This window comes from Sinohyriopsis cumingii, chromosome 1 (assembly GCF_028554795.1).
Source record: "Sinohyriopsis cumingii isolate HCF-2022 chromosome 1, ASM2855479v2, whole genome shotgun sequence".
NCBI lineage: Eukaryota > Metazoa > Mollusca > Bivalvia > Unionida > Unionidae > Sinohyriopsis > Sinohyriopsis cumingii.
The window spans coordinates 48256465-48279431 of NC_142961.1; the positions used below are offsets into that span (position 1 = coordinate 48256465).

A 22967-nucleotide genomic window follows, 5' to 3' on the forward strand; every position below is an offset into this window, starting at 1 on the left:
AAGAGCTGCTTTTGGATAAAAAAAAATGAAATGATGAAACATATTTGCGAATGACAAATGCCGAATAGTTTTGCCACATGCACCAGATATTACAGTCATCAGTCAGTTATGGTCTTTCCAATAAAGTGTGTGTGTGTGTGTGATTTCGATTTTTAACATAGCTTTAACAGTTTTTCAGTCATATTGCTACGATGTCTGCAGTGTGGCAGTTTAAAGTGATGTCTAGCACTAGAGCATCATGCCACAGACATGTAGCATGATGTCCCACCCAGTCTCATTATCCTGACACCAGGCCAACTAGTCCGAACACTAACCTCTTAATGCTGAGTGTCAAGCGAGGCAGCCGTTAGTACCATTTTTGTAAGTCTTTGGTATGACTCGGCCAGGGATCGAACCCACGACCTTCGGCATCCGAGGCAGACGCTCTAACCACTAGGAGTCGGGAACATCTTGACATCTTGGTGCAATGAGTGGGAGAGAGGAGATAGTGACTTAGTTACCTGATTTTAAGACTGAAGGTCAAAGGACAAGAAGTCACAATTCTGATTTTTACAGTTATGAAACGTGTAGGATAAAAAGTCGGCGATTAAATTGTCACAATTATTTTTATTGGAGTTATAAAAAAGAGAAGGTCAACAAGTTACAATATGACTTATGTAATTTTTTAAATTCTTTTTAGTGCACAAATTAGGACCATGATTTCAGTGTTTCTCTTTAAGCACATTTGTGCACCAGGGACGCACGCTGGAGAAAATTGACATACACATTTTTTGTCGTGCGTTTTTTTAACGCAAAGGATTTGCATGTGATCAGGAGGTTTGTTTACTGCCTGCATTATGCTCCTCTATTTGTAAAGCGGAGTGCAATGCAGGGCGCATATGAAATAAGGAACCAGACTAGCACAGGCAATGTTATGACGGAGTAGTTTCCCTACTCTCGCGAGCTCTCCAGTGATTTCCATCGAGCTTAGCAAAATGTCGCCCTTATGTTTAACCTCGATGCTTGTTGCACTAGAAAGTGACCTCCAGATTAAAACGTCTTGCACTAAGAATCATTAGCAAAGAAGTAAAAGAAGCAGAACACAAAAGAGTAACTGTGGATCTAACTTTAACGAAAAATGGAAAAAATAATTCCCTTGACTGGAATACGGCACATCCATTAGGATTACCGGTGTGACTTATGATCGCATCATTGCAAGGACTGCAAAAGTTAATAATCCTTTCATGACAGGGTTTAAGAATTTTTAAAAATCTGCCTTTATTTGCCACAAGGTATCTGGAGAACACATTCTAACCCAAGACATTCTTTCACAACAAAGAAATCAATAAACTTGACGAGAAAAATGCGTTTATTTGGATTTCAAAGTAAGGGGGTCAATGCAGATTTTGTTGGTTTTTAACTTAGCTGCAATAAAATAGAGATCTTAAAGTTCAAGTGTAACTTATTAGAAACAAGATGAATCATTAAGCCTCCTTGATTTTTGGATAAATTTGTTCTAAGATGAAGTACAATGAAACTGATGATAGTACACATTTTATGACAGGTAGTAAATCAACTGCCATCTGGTTACAAAAGATTTATTAGGCTTTTTGTATTGGCTTGTATGTATTGTGTTGGTCTATAATATTGCTTCAAAAAGATTATAAAGAGACTGTTAAAAGTACGATTTTAAAAGAAAAATGAACTAATAAAATGATTTTTTGAATGGACAATTCATTTGTTTGTTAATTGTGCATGTTGGTTTATTTGTATGTTTAGAGAGAGAGAGAGGGAGAGAGAGAGAGTATGCTGTGCAAGTTGCATTATCCTATTTCAAGTTTAAAAAAATATGAGTAAGAGGAACATTTGTCAGTACATTTTTGACCCCCACATTTTTTATTTGACCCCCAGTTCTGACACCAAGGGCTTTCTTTTACCCTCAGTTTTACCCCCCTGGGGGATACACTGATTATTTATTGGTCCTATTAAATCTAGTACTTATACAATAATACCTTTTTACCGGCTAAATTCTTGTCAAAAACCACCCCTTCCTGCGAACAATATAATTTGATAATGAGAGACAAGATATTTGCTTCTATCATGCATATCCTGTAACCTTGTTTACTCAGTAATTAAAGAAACAAACCATGCTGAAATTTAAAATTCTTATCAATATCACCCCTTCCTGTAAAAGACACCTTCTCTGAGAAGCAAACCAATACATAAGATTGATCAATTTGTGCATTACGAATCTGCTTTTAAATGACATTTGGATTGTTTTGGTTGTGTTAGTTACATGAGATGAATTATTAAGTAATTTTAAATAAGTGTGTAATGGTTAAGAGATCTGTTATCATAACTAGTCAAAAGTACAAAGTTTGCATGCTCAGTAATCAGGTTTACTCAGCACCTTAATGGTTGATGCTATTGCTGACACCTATTGGCTAGGAGGAGATAACTATGTAAGCACTGTCTACAGGAAAGGTCTATATGGGGGAGATGCTGCTGCACATCAGTGAAGTGTGTGGACAAGCAGATGGAGTGAAGCCTTCAGATAATCCCTGTGTATTTCAGTTATTCTAACCTGGGTTTGTTTTGATTAACATATTAACCCCTGGTGAAGAGTTTATGTGGCAGGAGGTAGTAGCCTACTGCCAAGCTCTGTAGCATCAAGGTCATGTATTATACACTAAAGTGGGTGGTATTGTAGAAAGGTAGACAGATGTAGCTCTACAATGATACTAAATAATCTGGAATTTCTAGTTTTACTACAAAATACAGAGGGAAAAATCTCATTTTTTTCACCCGTTTTTTTTTTTTTTTTTTCTACCCAAAATTTGCCTGTGGTCGAAATCCGATTTTGTGTCCGGATTTTAGACTTTTTGGTCTCAGAGCTAAGGCAGACCAATATGAACTGCAAACAGACAGATGAACCTTTGCAAAAAGTAGGATAAGATCGGAATTTGGAATAAAGAGTGGTCTCGATACAAAAATAATGGGTCCATTATGAAAAAAAACACAAATAAACCTCCAACTTTTACCCTTCTGCTCATGCGCAAGCCAAATAGCCAATGAAAAATGATGTTTCTAACACAACTCGGCAGTATGTTATTGGAAGATCACCTGGAAGTTGGTGTTTTAGGATGTATTCAGAAATAGCTTTCAAAAAGTGTTTCCTACTCTATTTTCAGATGAAAATGAAAAAAACCTCCAGGGGTTAATGTTATTTGATGTTATAATTTAGATATTACTAACATAAGCAGCAAAGATTAAATTCTATTGAAAATAACGGTTAATTTAAAATAAATGGTTACAAAATGACGGGTCTGTTTTTGATGGATGGAGACAAAATTTGAGGGAAGTTAGGAAACTATACAATAGTCTGATATATGATGTAATAAATGGGACTGAACTTACTTATTTACCGTCATGGACACCACACAGATGATTATGGTGAAAATGCTAAACAGCATCAACAATAACAAACTGCAATTCCACAGTGACCGGTAATAATGTTCCAACATAGAGTGCCTTAGAAAAAAGGGAAGGGATATATTCGCATTTCAGTTTGAATGTTAATCACCATGAATTATAATCTCAATTAGGTAATGGAATAATTTAATAGGTGATGTAATAAAGTGGTAACCACCATGGGGTGACATACCCAAATTAATATCTTTGATCTTTGGGGTGACTTTTTTGACACCTGGGATGAGTTCTCCATGGGGTGAGTTCTTCACCATTCATCAGTGCAGAGCTTGTTTATGTTGCTTGTGAGAATATCAGCAGTATTGATGAAATGGCTCAGCTATAGCAGCAGTAAGCAGTCTGTTGAAAAATTAGCTAGTGCACCTCTGCTGACACATTTTTGACCACTTCTGATGTTATTGGCTGTTATTAAGCCAGACTTTTTGATCTGCTGTTATCAAACAAGAACTAAGTGTAGATATGATAAAAAATAAATCATAAATTTTCAGCTACATTGGGTTGATAATTTCACTCAATAAATGTATGTAAAGATAACTTCTACTGTGGAAGCGGTTGTCAGTTTTCACATGTAACCTATATTTGAGACAGCCATACTACTAATTGTACTTAAATATTATGAAATTAGACTACTAAAAAAATTAAATTTCTTTGTTTGGTTAAAATTGCTCCAAATCATAAAGACAGCTATTTCCAGAAAGTTGATAATATTTTGATGGCTTGGTATTGAAGTTCATCTAATATATTTGTCATTTATATTATTGCCAAGGAAAACAGAAATTATTCACTACAGTACTAGTCTTATTAATTGGTTCAGAAATTCTTTAAATCATAAGAGTTTCAGCATGTATGTTTATTCAAATTTATTTTCATTTCATACTTTGGCAGTTTTACTTATCATCTTCTAATAACAATAATACAGTAATAATAATTTTGTTGTTGTTCTAGGGTTTAACGCCATTTTTCAGCACAAGATAGGCCATATATGGCGGCCAGTATAACTGGTGGAGGAAGAACCCTGGAAAACCCAGGAAAGAACCACCGACCCACGAGTAGCTACTGGCAGGCTTTCCCACGTACCCACGCTAGCCGAGCCTTGGACTCGAACATACGCAGACAGAGGTGAGATGGCAGTGATCCGGAACGGTGAGCGCTTTAGACCACTCGGCCACTCGGGGCCCCAGTAATAATAATAATATTACTACTAATATTATTATTATTATTATTATTATTATTATTATTTCAGATTATAAAACCTGAGGATGGATGTTATTGATGATCTCATCCAGTTGTTACTGAGGCTCGTAGATTACCTAGGATTTGATGTGCAGCACATGGTAAATTTTATACTTTTCACCTTTGTTCACTAGGTTTCGTTTTTGCCTCCCAGTCATCACTGTATTTATTCCCTAGACCCAAGGCACATAGCGTAATACAGTCCTACCTGTTTATGTCTACATCCTCGGGCCCGAGGAAATATTGTCGACATAGGCGGATGTCGAGATAAGTGTTGTGGGGGTATGAAAAAAAGATAAAAGTTAAATTCATCAGTAAGGGGTGACCTGTTGTCAGTGAGTAGCATTTACACTTGGAGAAAATAAACAATGGAAATTTTGAGTACATGAAGACAAAACCAGTGTGAAATACACTTGTTTATTGACAAATTACATTTTGGTTACCTTTATGTAATAAAATCAGCAATAAAATATTGCATCTGTAACATCCTGATATGATAAACATTCATTACAATATTCAATGTCGGCATTAGCACATGGTTGCATAGTTGTTATTTACATGCTTGAAGTACATTACTTAAATTGGCCTAGATTTCAGTCAGTCTGTTCCCATCTTATTGAGGCTATCAAGGAACTGGGACTATTCACAGGGAAATGAAAATCTGTCAATAAGTTGGTTTAAACATTACTTGTATTTAGTTATAGCAGTTATCGGGAAAAGTACATAAAAGCGAACAAGAAATATGTGGCTGATATGATTAATGAAGGCATAATATTTTATACATTGACACATGCTAATAAGGTATTAAAAGAAAATGATTCTTACAGTACAATATTGTAACAATGTCAGCTCAAGTGGGATACATTTAAAATACGCCCCAGAGATAACAAGTTATGAATTCTGTCAAAATATAAATACATGTAGTAGTAAAAGATTTTAATGACAAATACATATCCGTATTTACCGCATATATTGGGACACGACAAAATAATAATTTTTTTTTCCTGCCCCAAAACTTATGGTGAAACATTTTTTCACTTTGGTCATATGTCTCAAGACTTAAGAAACGAAATAAATTTGTATTGCATTTGTGTCCCACCCCACCCCAACTGCATGTCGCAATAAAATAGATAAATAAAACGCTTAATTGATAATAAAAAGAAAGAAACTAACCTTGTGTTGTTATCATTTATTCCTTTTTTCAACATGAGCATTAAAGAATAAAATATTTCCACGAAATCCGTATAAGTAGCGTAGGCTTCCATACTGTAGTGTGTATCAGTTATGTCCGATATCACACACCATGTTGTTCATTGACATGAACACTGAGAAACAATTGTGTGTGGTTGTACTCAAAGGTTTAAACATGTTATCCGACTGAAAACTGCAGCCAACAAAATCGCATACAAGAGGGAAATAGTCAACTGATTTCTTGAAGACGCCATTCACACATGACACGGTGTTGGGTGCAAAATAATCAAGATTGAATTATATCCAGGTCTACTGTATGACAATATCTCGCAAAAAAAAAATAATCATCATTTGAAAACACATTCACTTGAGTGCAAGTGACAGTATTTTCACCAGCTAGGGTTACATAATTATCCTTACTATACCAAGCACATATAAGCCCTGGTGGTGAATAAACACGACTGGAAGCAAGCAGTTAACTCCTTTGAACCTACCGACAGGACATCAAAGACAAAAGGTTATTTTTATTACAAAGCAGGCGATCTCAGAAGCCGACCCCAGTTACTTTATTTTGTAAAGGATATCAATACAAAGGTTATTTTATTGCAAAGCAAGCCGACATCGGAAGTTGACTATGGATTCTGTGAAGTGAGCCGATTTTTTTTTTTTATTTTATTTTTGAATATACAAAGACGGACGAGATATGGAAGCATACTTGGGTTCCTTTTCAACTGTATTCACTGGAATTTTGAAAATAAATTGAAACAATGGAACAAATTTTAAAAAGTGACACAATATAGTGCTTTGTGCACAGATGTCGATGACCCAGCGTCACCCAGAATATTTGGAGAAAATAAAATCGTGATGAATTCGTTAAGGCCAGAAGTGAACTATACTGTATGCCAGTATCTCGCATATAAAAATCATTATTTTAAAACACATTCACTTGAGTGCAAGTGACAATCTTTTCGCCAGCGCGGGTTACATAAGAATCAGTAATATTTACCCGCAGACATCAGTGCTCCTTTGTATTAATTATTACTAAAGATGCCAAGCACATATAAGCCCAGGTGGTAAATAAACACAACTGGCAGCCAGCAGTAAACTTCTTTGAACTTGCCGACAGGGCATCAAAGACAAAGGTTATTTTTATTACAAAGCAAGCAGACGTTGGAAGCCGACTTTGGACTCGGAAGCCAAATTGTTTAAAGGATATCAATACAAAGGTTATTTTATTGCAAAGCAAGCTGACCTCAGATGCCGACTACTGGATTCTTTTAAGTGTGCCGATTTATTTTTTTAGCTTTGAATATACAAAGACGGCCGAGATATGGAAGCTAACTTTGGTTCCTTTTCAACAGTATTCACAAAAAGTTTGACAATAAAGTAAAACAATGGAACAGTTTTTAAAGTTGCACAATATAGTGATTCGTGCGTGAACATCGATGACCCAACATCATCCAGAAGATTTGGAGAAAAATCACATGATGAATTCGTGATGGCCAGAAGAGAAACAGATCATTTCGCCGACAATATCATCATTAACATGGATGAAACTCTAGTGTACTTTGATCGCATTCCTGGATGGACTGACGATAAGATGAGCATCAAAAGTGTGAGAATTAGCAAGACTAGTGCAGATTTGAAAAAAATCTTCCTTTTGTTCTTGCAGTTTCCACTTCAGGTGGTGTGTTGCCTCCAACAATTTTTCACAGTATGAGAAAGTTAAAAAAAGTGTTCATGTACCAAAATAATAGACCATACATGTGCAGGAGAAGGGTTGTGTTGATGAGATGCTGCTGCAGTGGATTAAAGAGTTATCTCAAGTACACTTTCATATTTAAAAAATAAAATTTCAGTTATATTGCAATTTCCGACATGTAATTTTCAAATGATTTAATAGGTGTCCCACAACTTACGACTCGAAAAAACGATGTGTCCCAGAACATACAGTGCACAAAAAATTACTTTTAAAATTAATTTATGGTGTCCCAACAAATACAGTGTCCCAACATATGCGGTAAATACGGTTGTTGTTGTTGTTGTTATAGGGTTTAACGCCATTTTTCAGCACAAGATAAGCTATACATGGCGGCCAGTATAAATGGTGGAGGAAGAACCTGGGAAAACCCTGGAAAGAACCACCGACCCACGAGAAGCTACTGGCAAGCTTTCTCACATATCCACATTGGCCGAGCCCGAGACTCGGACCTACGCAGAGAGAGGTGAGATGGCAGTGGTCTGTGACGGAGAGCGCTTTAGACCACTTGGCCACTCGGGGCTCCCGGTAAATATGGTACATGTGATTGAGATTATTATTTATAGCATAATCAATGCATAAAATTACAATAAAATTTAATTTAATTTAAATTTAAATTAATTAAAATTAAATGTTAGCACAACAAGTGGGCATGGGAGATAACGAGAGTACATGCATTTCTGAACTTCATGCAAGCTTCTTCTGTTTGAGCCATGATAGTTGTTTTCTTTGGAGAAGACACTGCAACTTTTCCAAGTGACCATGAGCTTCTTCCAGTATTACTGATCAGTTTGATTGCGCAAAAAATCAAACCATCGCACATTGAAAAGGCCTCAATGCAATGAAAAACATGGCAAAGGTAGTGTTTCCGATTCATCATTAGCATCAGTATCAATTATGCTGTCTTCTGAAACATAATCCATTTTTACGGCAACATTAATGTCATCATCTGCTAGAGCTGCTCGGCATTGTTCCTTGTCATCTGTTTCAATAGCCATCTGAACAAACTCATCCATTGGAATTCCATTACCTTCATATAAGCCATCTTCTTCAAGACTATGTGGGATATCTGATGGGGAGAATCCATGAAATTCCTTGTTTTCGAGAAAGAAAGCTTGCATAAAGCAGTTCTGTATGGTCTCTGGCTTCACTAATCCCCAAGCTTTCCTCAAGTTGTACAGAGCCCCAAGCAAATCTTCCTTAAATTCTTTTTGCTGATCAATTGCAGCCAGCTTTTTGAGGGCGATAAGTTTTAGATAATGTAGTTTTAGATTCTGGATGATTCCTTGATCCATCGACTGTATGAGTGACATGGTATTGGGTGGAAGAAAAATTAGTTGGACTTGTTGGAGATCATCCACACGTGAAAATGTCCAAAGTCATCAAAGCTTTTGTGTTCGCATAAAAATCCATAGAAAGATGGTGCACATTTTTAAAACAGCGAGGCTTCTTAGACTTGCCAATGACTAGAAGTGGCATTTTATCATTGCCAATCATGTTCAATGTGACTAGAACAGAGAAGCGGTCTTTAGGCTGTTTCCCACCAACACGTGGTTGACCTTTGATGCAGTATGTCTTGTCTGGAGTACACATAAAGAATAAAGCTGTTTCGTCCACATTGTATATATCCTCAGACTTATAATTCTGCAATATATCTTTAAGTTGGGCTTTCCATCCTTCAAGCTGTGATGTGTCTGCTGAGTTGGCTTTTCCACAGATCCTTTTGTATCCGATGTTATGACAAACTTTAGTGACTAAGCCACCCACTTGTTGCAGAGAAGTTCTCCACACTAAGTTTTTTACGCAAATTATTTCGCTTTTTCGATGATCATATCATGATCTATGGATAAGATGGAATGTGCAATGCGGGTTTCACTGAACCATTTTGCTGTGGCCTCCTCCACGTCTTCAAATTTAGCAGTCTTCTGCTTCTTCCTTTGGGGAGTGCAGTTACCTTCAGCATAGTCTTTCTTTTTAGATTCAGCAGCTTTCATGCATCCTGACAGGGTTTTATGTTTAAGAGAAAAAATTTCAGAGACATCTTTGCGAGATCCTCTACCCTCAACTTCCTTAACAGCCAGATATTTAGTTTCCAGAGACTGTAAATTTAATCTGCATTTTACACTGTTGGTAGCCATCGTAAATATAAATAAAGTTAAACAGGAAACTTTCACAGCACAATAAACTTGTTGTCATCACTGATCACTTTGGAAAATGCAAGAATTGATCAGATTTCATTGCTTTTATTTAAGTCGCCACGAGAGGCCAACTTTATAGGACCAAACAAAAGCCTGTTTTTTTATCTGACCGCGACATTAAAGCCTGGCGGCAAGATCAACTAATTCTTGAACTAAGAATGGGTCCAAACTGACAGTTTGTCGACGTAAAGGATTTGTTCAAGCTGACACCAAGGGCTTCTGTTAACATGTACATTTAATTTTTATCTCAACATCGATATAAGCATGACAGTTTTGGTAGTAATAGTAGACCAAGGGACCGGAACTTTGATTTTTTGTCAAAATATGCGGCTTGTCAACATAAGTGATGTCGATATAAGTGGGTAGGACTATGTAGTCATATTGATATTCCTCAGTCAGTCCATATGTAACAGAATTGTGTACACAAAAATACACCTCTCCGTTAATAACGGGGTCCACAAACACCGCACTATAAGCAAGGGTGCGAGTTACCGAGGGATCTCCAAAAACTGAAAAAATCCGCTTACACATCAAGAAAACTGGGGGGGGTTGGGTACGGAACTGGACTGTTTAATGACTGAATCCTTATTTTACAATCACATCGATAATAATTGTTAATAATGCACTTTTTTTGATGAAGTTGTTCATTATTCTGTATAAATAACATTTATTTTCAAAATGTCCAACGTGATAGATCATTCCAACTGGTTTCAACAATCATCACATGTACGCGAAAACATTTGTGTATTACGTCACTGCTTTTTGTTTTGTTGATTAGTCTGGTTTCCGGAGTGGTATTTAGAAGTATACTACCATGTCAGGAGTTGGAGTAGCTGGGAACTAGACTAACTGTTGATACACCACCAAACAAGATTCCTTTTTATTCAAAAGCTGGCAACATGTTCAGTTAGTACAATATTGATGTTGTAATTTCATTGGAAGTAATAGTGCAGCTTCTTATCATCTTTGAGGATATCTCTAAGTGCCAGTTCAGGAATGCTCTGAAACTCACTTGCCCACAATGGTCCATATCTATGAAACCAAACTCTTTTTTTTTTTAAAGTATTCATTTCTCTTGGTTGCTTTGCTATCTTTGATCACAGGTATGAATGAGTCACTTAATTTAATATAGTTTATGTTGCATACACTATAACAGTGTTCAATTGATCAAATGAAGTGAGTTCACGCGACATACAACCAGGGCTGCTAGATTTCAGGTTGGTTGGATTTGTATGCCTTTTAACTTTCCTTTGATTCCACCTCCTTTATTTGATTTAAAAGACATAATTAACATGATAATACAAAGGAGGCCAGCTTTTAATTCAGTGCAACAATACGACAAATACTTCCACAAATCAGTAATTCAAAACACGGTCAGCACTTAATTAGGTTCTCAGAAATGCTTGCAGACATAGCTGTTACAGTAGATTGACACATTTTACATTTAAATACATGTTGCATTTATGATCATTACACTTAAGAGGAACTAAAAGATAGAATTAAAACACAAATTTCCCTTAATACAAATTATTTAATTGGCATTTAAATATTAATGTACTGCCTACACTAGGCATAATTGATACTTTCATTGATTGAAATTTCCTGGAATATCTTTAATTACGGTGTGCTAAGAATGTTGTTTGGAAAAAAATGTAACCGATTATATGACCTCTTATTAAAAGCTGATAATTTCAAAATGTTGATTAAAATTTCCAGGTCCTATCTACTGTTTTCGACCATAAAACAAGCGATATATCAACGTTTCCAATTTTGATCATGATTTTCTTCAAGTTCAATAAAAATTTTGGAGGGTATTTTCTGGTTTTAAAAATGGGATCTACATCTGACCACGCATTATAAGTGGGTTTGCGAGTTATTGGGGTGTGAGTTATCGAGGGAGTGGTGTAATTAGCATGAAATGGGTGGGGAGCCAGATTATGAGCCATGTCACTTTGTGTTAACTTGAAGACAGCGAGTGGGCATTCTCAAAAAATCTTTTTAGTTTTTACTAATAAACCAGGGATTGCGGTGGGCTTTGCCAATGTCACAAATTGCAGTTTTGTTTCCTTATTGGTGACAAAATATACCATCTGGCGACAACAGTTTTGGCTGTTAAAAATTGTATATAGAATCTTGGATTTGGAGTTGAGAAATTCAAGGCACCATGACAGGAAGCCGCAAACTTGGATGTAAAATTGCACTGGAAACTATTGTTACATGAATAAATCCTTTGTTCATATTGACAAACCACCCTAACATGGCATTGTTATATCATAATCCACTTATGCTGATATCTGGCCTTAGTACTCCATGTTGTAATATCACCCAAATAGTTATGCTGACTAGCTACAATCGACCACCTCTGAAGGTGGGAACTGAATGACTGCAATCTACCAGACGATGTCAGTTTTTTCCCTTTCAGATAAATGTACCAAAAAAAAATAGTTTTGCTGAAACTTCAAAGAAAACTGATTACCTTTGAAGCATCGATCATTCTGTATATATATTAAGCAAATGAAAACAAAATTCTGTCTCTGTCAATGTTTTACAATTATTTGATGTTACCGCAGCAATAACAAACATACATTTGTTTGGTCCTTCAAAAAGCGCCTTTAGTGGTGCCTTCAATAACAATAACCGTCATCAAAGCAAGCCAAAGAGTTTGATGAAAGAAAGCCGGCAACAAACTTGTGTAAAAGCATTGTTCATAGTGAGTTCATGGATTTTTCATGTGCATGTATATGACACATTGTGGAGTGTATTACACAAATGTAAGTTGTCATTATACAAGTGTATTTCAGACTAGCTGTCTTCATTTAATCAAAATTTTCATTATTTATATTTCATTGCATAAATCCTGGTCACTGATGACAGGTCATCTCTTAAAAATTGCACTTGTATGCAAAATTTGAATTTATTTTTAGCCCCCCATCTTGCTTAACAAAACATCCGCTTTTGTCAACAATATTACCTTGGGCCCAAGGATGTCAAGATAAATGGATAGTACTGTATTTTGAAAAAGGCAAAATTTTTGGTGACATCTTTTTTAAAGCCAAAGCCATCCCTGATAAACATGATTGACTGCGGCCTGTGCAGATGCTGTTTCAGATGGATTATAATTTTACAGAATAACCAGGCAACTAATAATAATTATTCATGACTGCAGATGACTAAAGTAACATGCATATGATAAGTATCGTTTTGTATTGATTCCCCGTCTCTTGTATTGATATGTGTATCGTTTCAGCAAAAGTACTGATGCATTGATATATCGATGATTCGTTTCAACCCTATGTTATCTCATAATTACATTCTCTCTCTAAAATGTCTCATTTTTTCACATATGCAAAACTCACAGTAAACCGAAAACCTCTCAAAACTGACAGTTAAATTTGGTCTCAAAGATTTCCAGTTTTGATTGGTTTCACTGTACAGTCAAACATGTCCTAACAGTAGTCACCTGGTCACAATGACCATTCTAATTTCTCCATAGCAAATTTCCGTAAATGTCATGTAATCAGCAGTGACCACTCCAGGTATGCAAATTAAAATTCTTTTGTTTGATGAACACGGCATGATATATATAAAGGTATATTATATGAATCAGTGTTTAAACATTTCTAATTTTGATTGTACTTACCATAATCCAGTGAAATGTGAAGATTTCTGATGAGCCATGTGATTTATTTTAATATTTTCGTACAACAACAACAAAGGGGTTTATTGTTGATATCACATGACTATAGGACTTGAGATGTCACTGATATTTAGGTTGCAAGATTTGTGTAGTCATGTGACTAGGAATGAAATGGCGAATAACAGGTCAAATTTCATCATTGCTGTAGTTGTTTCTCATGTAAGCGGATTAAATACATAATGATCATAATACTTACAACTTGTCAGAAAGGAAGTTCATTTTCCTATTGATTTCATGCAGTTATGACTTCATGTAAAATCATTTAAATTTGCTAAGCCCACTGATAAGTGGCTATCCTATACTGCACGGTGATGGCAAATTCCAACTTTTCTATAGACAATTGACTCTGACCCTACACCCCAACACTAATATCAAAAAATCAGAAATATGGTTCAAGTGGTAAGAGAAAACTTGGACTAACAGTGTGGGTACTACTAACAATAGCCTCGGGAAGCTTCTTTTCATTACCGAATCATCAAAGGTTACAAACAAAAGCCGACTGTCTTTAGATCTTGGTGAGTTTGAGCAACTCCTTAATCGATCAGTTGTTTAAAGTGTGAACACCAGTTTTCATGCCTCATTATACCAACTACCCTGACAAAAAGTGATGTTTCACAATTACAGTTAAGCTGTCAATTAGTAATTTTATTTAGGAGCCATTTCTACTCCTAATCAGATAAAAGTGTTTGCGTGTGTAGATGAGAGAGAGATGAGGGTATAAACAAGTATATGTACACAGTTGTTTTATTGATTTGATAGGTTGTATTTAAATTAAATTATCAGATTTGCTTTCATCTTTGATAGCCAAGGTTCTGATATGTTGCCCTATCTGGCTTGCGAAGCTGATCTGCTTTATGATACATTAAATGACAAGCAGTCAGGTACTGATAAATGCTCAGGGGAGAAGATAACAGATTATGTCACTGGCAAATCAAAAAATCTAAGTCAGGATATTTTTTTGTTGGGGGGGGGTCTTTGCTAAATAGCTAAATTAAATACATGTGTCTTGGTAGTATGTTGCTACTGCTAATAATAATACAGGTGAAATAATAATAATTATTATTCAGTACATAATACATAAATTTGTCATAAGTCAAGTCTGTGACTAAACCTGCTTTCAGGGGTCACCTGTCTACAAAGGCAACTTTTGCCATTTTTCTAGGGTGGCTGCTTTAGACAGATTTGACTGTATTTGTTTAGTGCCTATCTGACAGACTAGAAGCAGTATTCGGTAATCTCCACTGTTGCCTGCTGTTTGCTAATCATTGTTGGTTCCAGTGTATAGCAATAAGTTATAACAAACTAATTATATAGATAAAGCATATCTTGCTATATTACATTGTATTTTTGAGTGATACTTGCATGTTTTTTTTAAATATATCTCAGTGCAATAAAATTAGGTTAAGCAAGTGTGGTTAACTTCAGTATATGAAGGGGGTAAAGTGAGAGAAAAAAAGAAATCTTATTTTGATCAACCACATCAATTTTTTCTATCATGCAAAGCAGAAACACTCTAATTTTCTTCACCTAATTGACAATGGCAACTAAGTGCTCCAAAGTGTTCTGTCCTCTTAATGGTTTCAATAGATGTATGAATTTGCTTTCACAATCAGCATGCAGCCAAACCTGTCAGTATCAGTCACCTATACAAAAAAAACAAATATGTCTTGGCAAAACAGTGGCCTGGTTATACAGATTTATCTTTCAAACTTGGTTCTTGAACTAATACTATCCTCCAAATACATTATTATTATTATTATTATTATTATTATTATTATTATTATTATTATTATTATTAATATTGACCGCTCTGGTGGCCTAGTGGTTAGAGCATCTGCTTCAAGTGCAGGATGGTTGCGGATTTGAACCCCCGGCCAAGTCATACCAAAGACTTATAAAAATTATACTAATGGCTGCCTTGCTAGGCACTCAGCATTAGGAGGTTAGTGTTAAGATTGGTCGGTCTGGTGTCAGGATAATGTGACTGCGTTGGACATCATGTTACATGTCTGCAACATGATGCCCCAGTGCCAGACATCACTATAAACTGCCACACTGCAGACATCATAGTGATATGACTGAAAAATTATTAAAGCTATGTTAAAAATCCAAATCACACACATATTATTATTATTATTATTATTATTATTATTATTATTATTATTATTTTACCAATAGATTTAGTTTTTTGTACTGTTCAACAAAATCATAAAATACATGTACATGTTATGTTCCAAACTTGTGTCCACATGAAACTGCTGTAACCTGCTCACTGTAATCCATGCTAGAATTAAATCAACAGACTCTTTCAGAAATAGCTGATCTTTGTTTTTTGCACCATGACAAAACTGACAGCTTGCATACAGTGTAACTATAAACATGTACACTTTTGTTCACCCGTGTTGTACAATTAGGTTTAGAAACAGCTGCTCAGATGATAAAAGGGCTGTTGGGACTAGGTGACCGCTATATAAAGGTGACTTCAGACTGTTTTAACTGTATATCATTTACTTATATGAGCCTTTTATTTACACTTTCTCCTCAGGGGTTCCTGAAAGTAGGATCAGAATTTTATACTTTATATATAGTGACATTTGTGATATATTTATTTTTTACATACCAGTATTTATATGCAGTCAGAGCATGAAAACATACACTATTTGAGACAGAATTCGTGTTCTGACCACTAATTTGTGTTTTGAGTGCTGTTTTAGGCGTTGATAGACAGGAACCTTTGATTCTCGATGAAAGGGAGGAAAGTAGTACTTTGAAGATGTACTGTAATGGAAGGGACATTGGTGCTCAAAAATATGGAGAAATTTTAAATAACTACAATATTTCCATCAAAAGGCATGTCAGTTATATTTCTGCCCCAGATTAAATCAGAAACATTTTAATTTTACTTGTAATATTTGTGTTTAATTTATTAAACTGCCTTATGTAAGCAAGTATTTTGTGTAGAAGCAAATGTGTTTCTTGATGGATTGAGTAGTGACGAAAAGGAAACTCAGGAGATTGCATGTTAAAGATATGAAAAGCAAAGCATTTTACTCCACCAAAATTATTGTCTGAACATACAGTGTTGCCCTTGTCTGTCTTCTATGTGTATGCTTGTTTGACCTGGTTAAGTTTTGTATTTATGTCAGTTTTCCTGTTGCCCATGTCATAACTTGAAAAATGTCCCTCACTTTTAACCATGTATAGGTTTGAAGGACATATTAAGAAGACAAAATCAAACATGTATCTAATGCAGACAATGGGTCCAGTGACTTGCCTCTGGTTCATAACTTAGAAAGTTTTGAGATCTGTGCCCTATAATCATAAATAAGTTGAAGGACACAAGGAAATGAAATCAGACATCCTTCATCTTTGCTAGCTAAGGTTCTGATATGATAACCCTATCTACATCTTAGTGCAGTGCTGTCCAACCCTTTAGACACCAAGGGCCACTGAAATATGTTTTTTCTTAAAGCCAAGGGCCACAGCAGAAAACTGAAAAACAACAACTATATACAGTGTGACCCTGCTATAACACAGTAGTTGGGAGCCATAAAACCTGACCACATTATATACCGAACTGTGTTATATGCAACAGTTAGCTATAGAAAATGTACCCCCCCAAAAAAAAATAAAAAAATAGTGGGGGTGGGTAATAAATGCAGGCGGTAAAATATGTGCTTCGTTGGCATGGTTACCATCTTAAATTGATGCATATTAAATGAGAAATACACCTGTAGTGAAAACAGAGAAGACATAATATAATAGTTTACTTTATTTAGAGAACCATGAATTGGTACACATACGTGAATCCTGTTTATATATAAATGTCTAATGTATAGCATGAATAGAGTATCAACACCGTGTCCTCACCTGCGAACCTCATATACATAGAATCCACAATACAAGTGATTCCATTGAAAATATGCACACACACAGCTTTAAAATATTCATTAATTTTGTAACAGGTCATATTGGTCTGAATTCACTGGAAAAACATAGCACAATCATGTAACAAATAACGAAACACATTTACTTTAAAGTAAGTTCCAAGTCAGTAAAAGTTAGTTTGCGTTCTAAGCCGCCGTTGGTAGCGTTCATAAGTATAAACTTTTTCCCTACAATAAGGAAACTTTCACAGCACAGTTAACGTGTTCCAGTCACATTGGAAAATGAAAAAATCCATCAGATTCCATCACTTTTATTTAAGTTTGGTACTGACTTCCTTTGAAGAAAAGTTCTTTGCTGTTATTGAAAGATTGTAGTCGGCTTTCTTTGATGAAGGGTGCATGCGCTATTGAAGTCACCGCTAAAGGACAGCTTTGGAGAACCAAATGAATGCCCATTTCTTATTGTGGCTGCAACATTAAATAATTGTATTGCATGATTAAGACTGGTATATTTTTTTTTACGTTTTCATAACAGTCGGTGCTTCAAAGGTAATGTTTCCTTTGAAATTTTAGCAAACTATTTTATTTGGGTACATTTTTTAAAAAGGAATTGGCCGTCGTTTAGACTATTCTAGTTTAGAGATGCAGTGTTCTGATGACCGGAATTATTACAGAAAATGTGTGTTCTGAAGGATTTAATTCTGAGTGAAAAGAAGAGGAATTTTACTTACCATCCACATACAAATGTCAGTCTTTGTAAATATATTAATTACTAGCCAGCTGTCAAAAATTCGATGAAAGATAGATTACGAGATAATGCCGCGTCCGGTTGATCTCCGTTACCAGAAATGTCAACAACAAAAAAGTGGATATTTCACAACATAAAGAACTCATGCTAGATGTCAAGATAAGTGGATTATGATATAACAATGCACTGTTGAGATGTTTTGTCAATATGGACAAAGAATTTGTTTATGTAACAATAGATAAATTTCAGTGCATTTTATATCCAGTTTGGGGCCTCTGAATTTCTGCACTCCAAACCAATGGTCGTATATAAAAGTTTAAACAGCCAATAAGGAAAAACAATCCAAGTTTGCGACATTGGGGAAGGTCTACGCAATCCCAGAATAAACTTTTTATGCAATTTTTTTTCTTCTTGTTACTTTTAAGAAGAATAAATTACTTATTCGTGTACAAGAAAAATGCATATACAATTTCAGGAGCCAAGCCATGATCGTCTTGTATTATTCATATGTGATCTCTTCCCCAAAATGATAAGCAACTTGTTACGTTTTTTCGTACTTTTTAAGATTTTTTTTCTTCTTGTGCACAAGAAAAATACATGTATATGAAATTTCAGGAACCACGCCAAGACCGCGTTATATCTGAATTCAGGTTATAACGGAGCACGCTATAGCCGAGTCACCCTGTAGTTGCTCGAGCTCTGGCGGGACATTTAATATCAGTGGCCTTTACACACTTGCGGATCGCAGGTTGGACAGCACTGCCATAGTGGATCGAACAGATATTTTAGTGCTTTTGCATAGCAACATCTGTTAGATTTCATGAGTTGCCTCCGTTAGTATGTAATGCCAACTAACCAGTAGAGTGTAACAGCAGTGCATTGTACATTGGCCAAAAATGGAAGAGTCAATTGACTTAAAAAGGATACTTTGTAAGTTTAACACTGAAAGTATGACTACATACCAGAGGGAAGCCATTACAGATGTATTTGAGTACAAGGAATGTGTGCAAACATAGACAGGCCATGTAAATTGCCTTTTTATGAGTCCATTCAAGTTGTGTGCTCCCCTTGTTTCAATCATGTAGGAACAGTGTTCAAATTTGAACAACTTAAATTTGATTGGATGTGGTGGCTTGCCACCTCATCCAATGAGATTCACAGACATGAAGCACAGAAATATCTGCTTGATATGCCAAAGTGTAGATAGGGTTATCATATCGGCTAGCGAAGATGTATATCCATATGCAGGACATGAAGAGACAAGTACACGCAGTGCTACAACATTGACTACTATGTCAATTCATGTCCCTAGCTTGGATATGTTGGGATATGCAATTATTAACCTAATCAGAGTTTGTGTTTTTCAGATATATCTATCTCTTTTTATTATTTCCAGGGTCAGATATTGCTCCCACTGGAGACCAGAGATAATGGTAGAAATAACATTCGAAATAGAAGTATAATCAGGCGAATTGGTAGCAGATTACCTCTAAAGCCACCTCCTAGAATTGAAATACAGGTAAGATATTATTGGGCATCATTAGGCCACAATATAACTATTTGATTTTACATACACGTAAATAGTGATATTCTTTCAACCCTTTGCTGCCCCCTCCACTTTGGTTTAAGTTAAAACCATTTTTCGACAGTTATGCATGCAAAAAAATTTTTTTTTTTACATACATACACTATACTGTGGCTGTATCCAAAGGATGGTACTTGACTGTGGCAATTTGCAGAATGGTATAGTCAGTGAGAAATCCAATAATGTAACTAAAATAGATGAAGAAATCAGGAATCCTTAGCAACAGGAGTGGTAAGAGAGCAAGCTGATGTTAGCTAAGATATTATAAGTTGATGTTAGCCAAGATATTATAAGTTGATGTTAGCTAAAATATTATAAGTTGATGCTGGCTAAGATATTATAGCTTTGACAAATATTTTGGATATGTCATGGACACCTCGAACAGATGAGGTTAATTGTGTAGTAATAATTAGTATTAGTTGAAAGTGCATAATGGCCACTTTAGAAAAGATGGCTCTGATGTCACATGTTTACGTGCTAGAGAAGCTGTATTTATCCATTACAGTATGCACAATGATACATCTAACTTGTGCAATAGGAACATGCTGATCAGAAAATACAGACAGCTGAATGGTATTCGGCTTTTATTTTTAATAAGTATACCTCTGATAAAGAGACAAATGTGGGTGGAAACAGATGGTCACATCTGCATGTGTGCAGATGTCAAGTTTGTGTAAGAGTTGTAACATGCTAGTTCAACTATGAGATTTACTGTCAAATGCCAGTTTCCTTTGTAGGAATTAAAATGAATCTCCTCTTATTCAGCCTCAACCTTTAACCCATAAAGCCAGCTAATAGTTTTCAAATTGCCAGATAGCTTGCAAACAAAATTGGCTAATCTTAAAACAACCCTTTCTAAATTACCAGCCAAACTGTTAAGTTGAAAAGAATGATGTTATATTGTTCCTATTTAATTATCATACATTGGTAACCTCCATAAAGGTATATATGTACTCAGTTATGGCCCAGCACTGATAATTAGGGACCGACTATTTAATGTTCAGATGTTGATATTGTTTTTATCTTTGGTTTCAAAATATCAAAAAAAGTTCAAACAAAATATGATGGACTTTGTTTACAAATCAGAGCAAGAGTAGTTTTCAAACTATCTGAGGGTCACATTTGTCTTTCCAAAAACATAGAGCCCTTGAAAAAGTAAAAGGCAGGTTCCTTACATTACTCTTTCTGCTTCTTCAACAACATTATTATGATGATGGTGGTGGTAGCTAAATCGCATAGTAATTATGTTGTGCTACATACTGTGTTGACTTCGTGATGTCATGGTCAGGATTACTGTCTAATGTATTGATTGTTGTCTTGTACCTCGGGGGAATACCCAGAAGTAATACAATGATGCAACAACATCTTTTTCCCAAAGTGGCCATTGCAAACTGTCCAGCAAACTCACAACATAGACCTCGCAAAGCCTGATGTAAAATTTGCTATAGAATTAAAAAAATCATTTGTTGAAGTCATCTTTTTTATTATTGCAATGGTGAGTATAGTATAGTAGTAAAAACCAAAAATATTAAAATCATTTTTTACTTTGCAATCCCGTAAGTTAATTTAGTAGCTTAAACTATCATGCTTTTGTACATAAGAGATAAATGCGAGCATTAAACGTTCATTACTGTCCATCTGTTGTAATGTTTGGGAAAAGATTCGTTTTTTTATATATATATAAAAATATCAGTAAAAAGGGATTTTATTCGTTTCGTTTTGTTGTACAAGCCCAAAATTCAATTTTCAGGGTAGGTTGGGAGGGTGGGGTTAACATCCTACTGGAGAGTAATCTTCGTCCCCATTGTCTACAGTCAGTGCTTTCATAATGTACCCCTTTCATTAGTACCCCTTGCCTGCCAAATGAGGTTACTAATATGTGTTTATTCCTTTAAAATGTTTGGGTGGAGTTGTACATTATTTGGCTTTCAGACATAGATATTTGTTAAATTTTGTTTAAAGGTGTGGGTGGTCTTATCATCAAATGAGTTATATTATTGGAGAAATAGGACAATGCCTTGTTTTATAATATATGTGTTTGTGACAGTGTTTGATAAGAAACGTATGGTCAGAAAATATTTACCTTTGAAACTCGGAGAACTTTGGTTCCAGTAACCTGTGAGAACCCTTTTTTTTGTTAATGAGGCCAAACGAAAAAATGTTTCCTATTGCACTGGCTTTAAAACTTGGGTAGCAAATTCTTTTTATTAAAAAGTATATATATTTAAATGTGATTGGAGGTGGGGAAGTGAGGTGAAACAAAAGATGGTTGGATTACTGGAAGCACTTTTCGTTTTGTTTGGCCTGACTGGGCTAGATCATACCAGTTGTTTATGATGTGAAATTGTGTACTGTTATATCCATGTTCTCGTGTATCATACTTATTGCAGACCCTGATGCTGCAGGATAAAGCCAGTGATTCATTTGACACCCTATTGTCATCAGGCCCTGGCCTGGATGTGCATGATTGGGTTGAAGAGGACCTAGGAGATAACTGTATCATGATCAGGTACGGGGAACATTTTGCAGAATGAAATATTTTAACTCGAAGAAATGTACCACAAATTTCAGTCAGTGTCAGCTATTTGTAACAGTACAAAGGACTGCATAAATACTTAAAGTAGATGTTTAGGAATGTATTGTAATATACTTATACATGGAAGCCAGGAATAGACATCATGTGATGTCATTCATTTGCTAATCAGCATATGTAACTGCTTAAAATGTAAGACATTTAATTGGCAAAATGACTTGTCATTACTTATTGTGCAATGATCACAGACACAAAGGTCATGGATTTCAAACTGCATTGAACAGTAGACAATGATTTTGTAGAAAACCATGCTGTAGTCTGACTCTGCAATGATTGATTCTAAGTGTATCATGCTGGAAAAGTGCATGTGTGGGTGCCTGTGTCAATGAAATGTGTTTGAATTTCTTGAAAAACGAGTAACATGTATTACTGAAATGACCCTTGAATTATAGGTTTGGGAAACAATAGCCTGAAATACAAAAAATATGAATGTTGTGGTCAACTCCAGGGTTTTCACATTAGACTCTGTATGGTTGATCAGAGGACCAGATACGATTGCAAGGAAAGTGCAAAGTCATTGATCTACATGTGGTTTGGAACTACTGAACTGGAGAAGATCAATAAGGCCAAAGTGTACTTTACAAACATTTTTGTTTTCACGTAATATT

The 22967-nt window shown here is 35.5% G+C and overlaps 1 protein-coding gene across 1 annotated transcript in view; it reads left to right on the forward strand.

The window, feature by feature from the left end:
- The window catches only part of LOC149806822 (mitochondrial fission regulator 1-like), a 52121-nt gene that overhangs the window by 3149 nt on the left and 26005 nt on the right, over window positions 1–22967 (forward strand). Inside the window, exons 2-4 of the mRNA XM_089958150.1 lie at window positions 4712–4802; window positions 19578–19700; window positions 22157–22275. Coding sequence (XP_089814276.1) covers window positions 4728–4802; window positions 19578–19700; window positions 22157–22275 — 317 coding nt within the window. The 5' untranslated portion in view covers window positions 4712–4727. The remainder of the gene's footprint in view (window positions 1–4711; window positions 4803–19577; window positions 19701–22156; window positions 22276–22967) is intronic.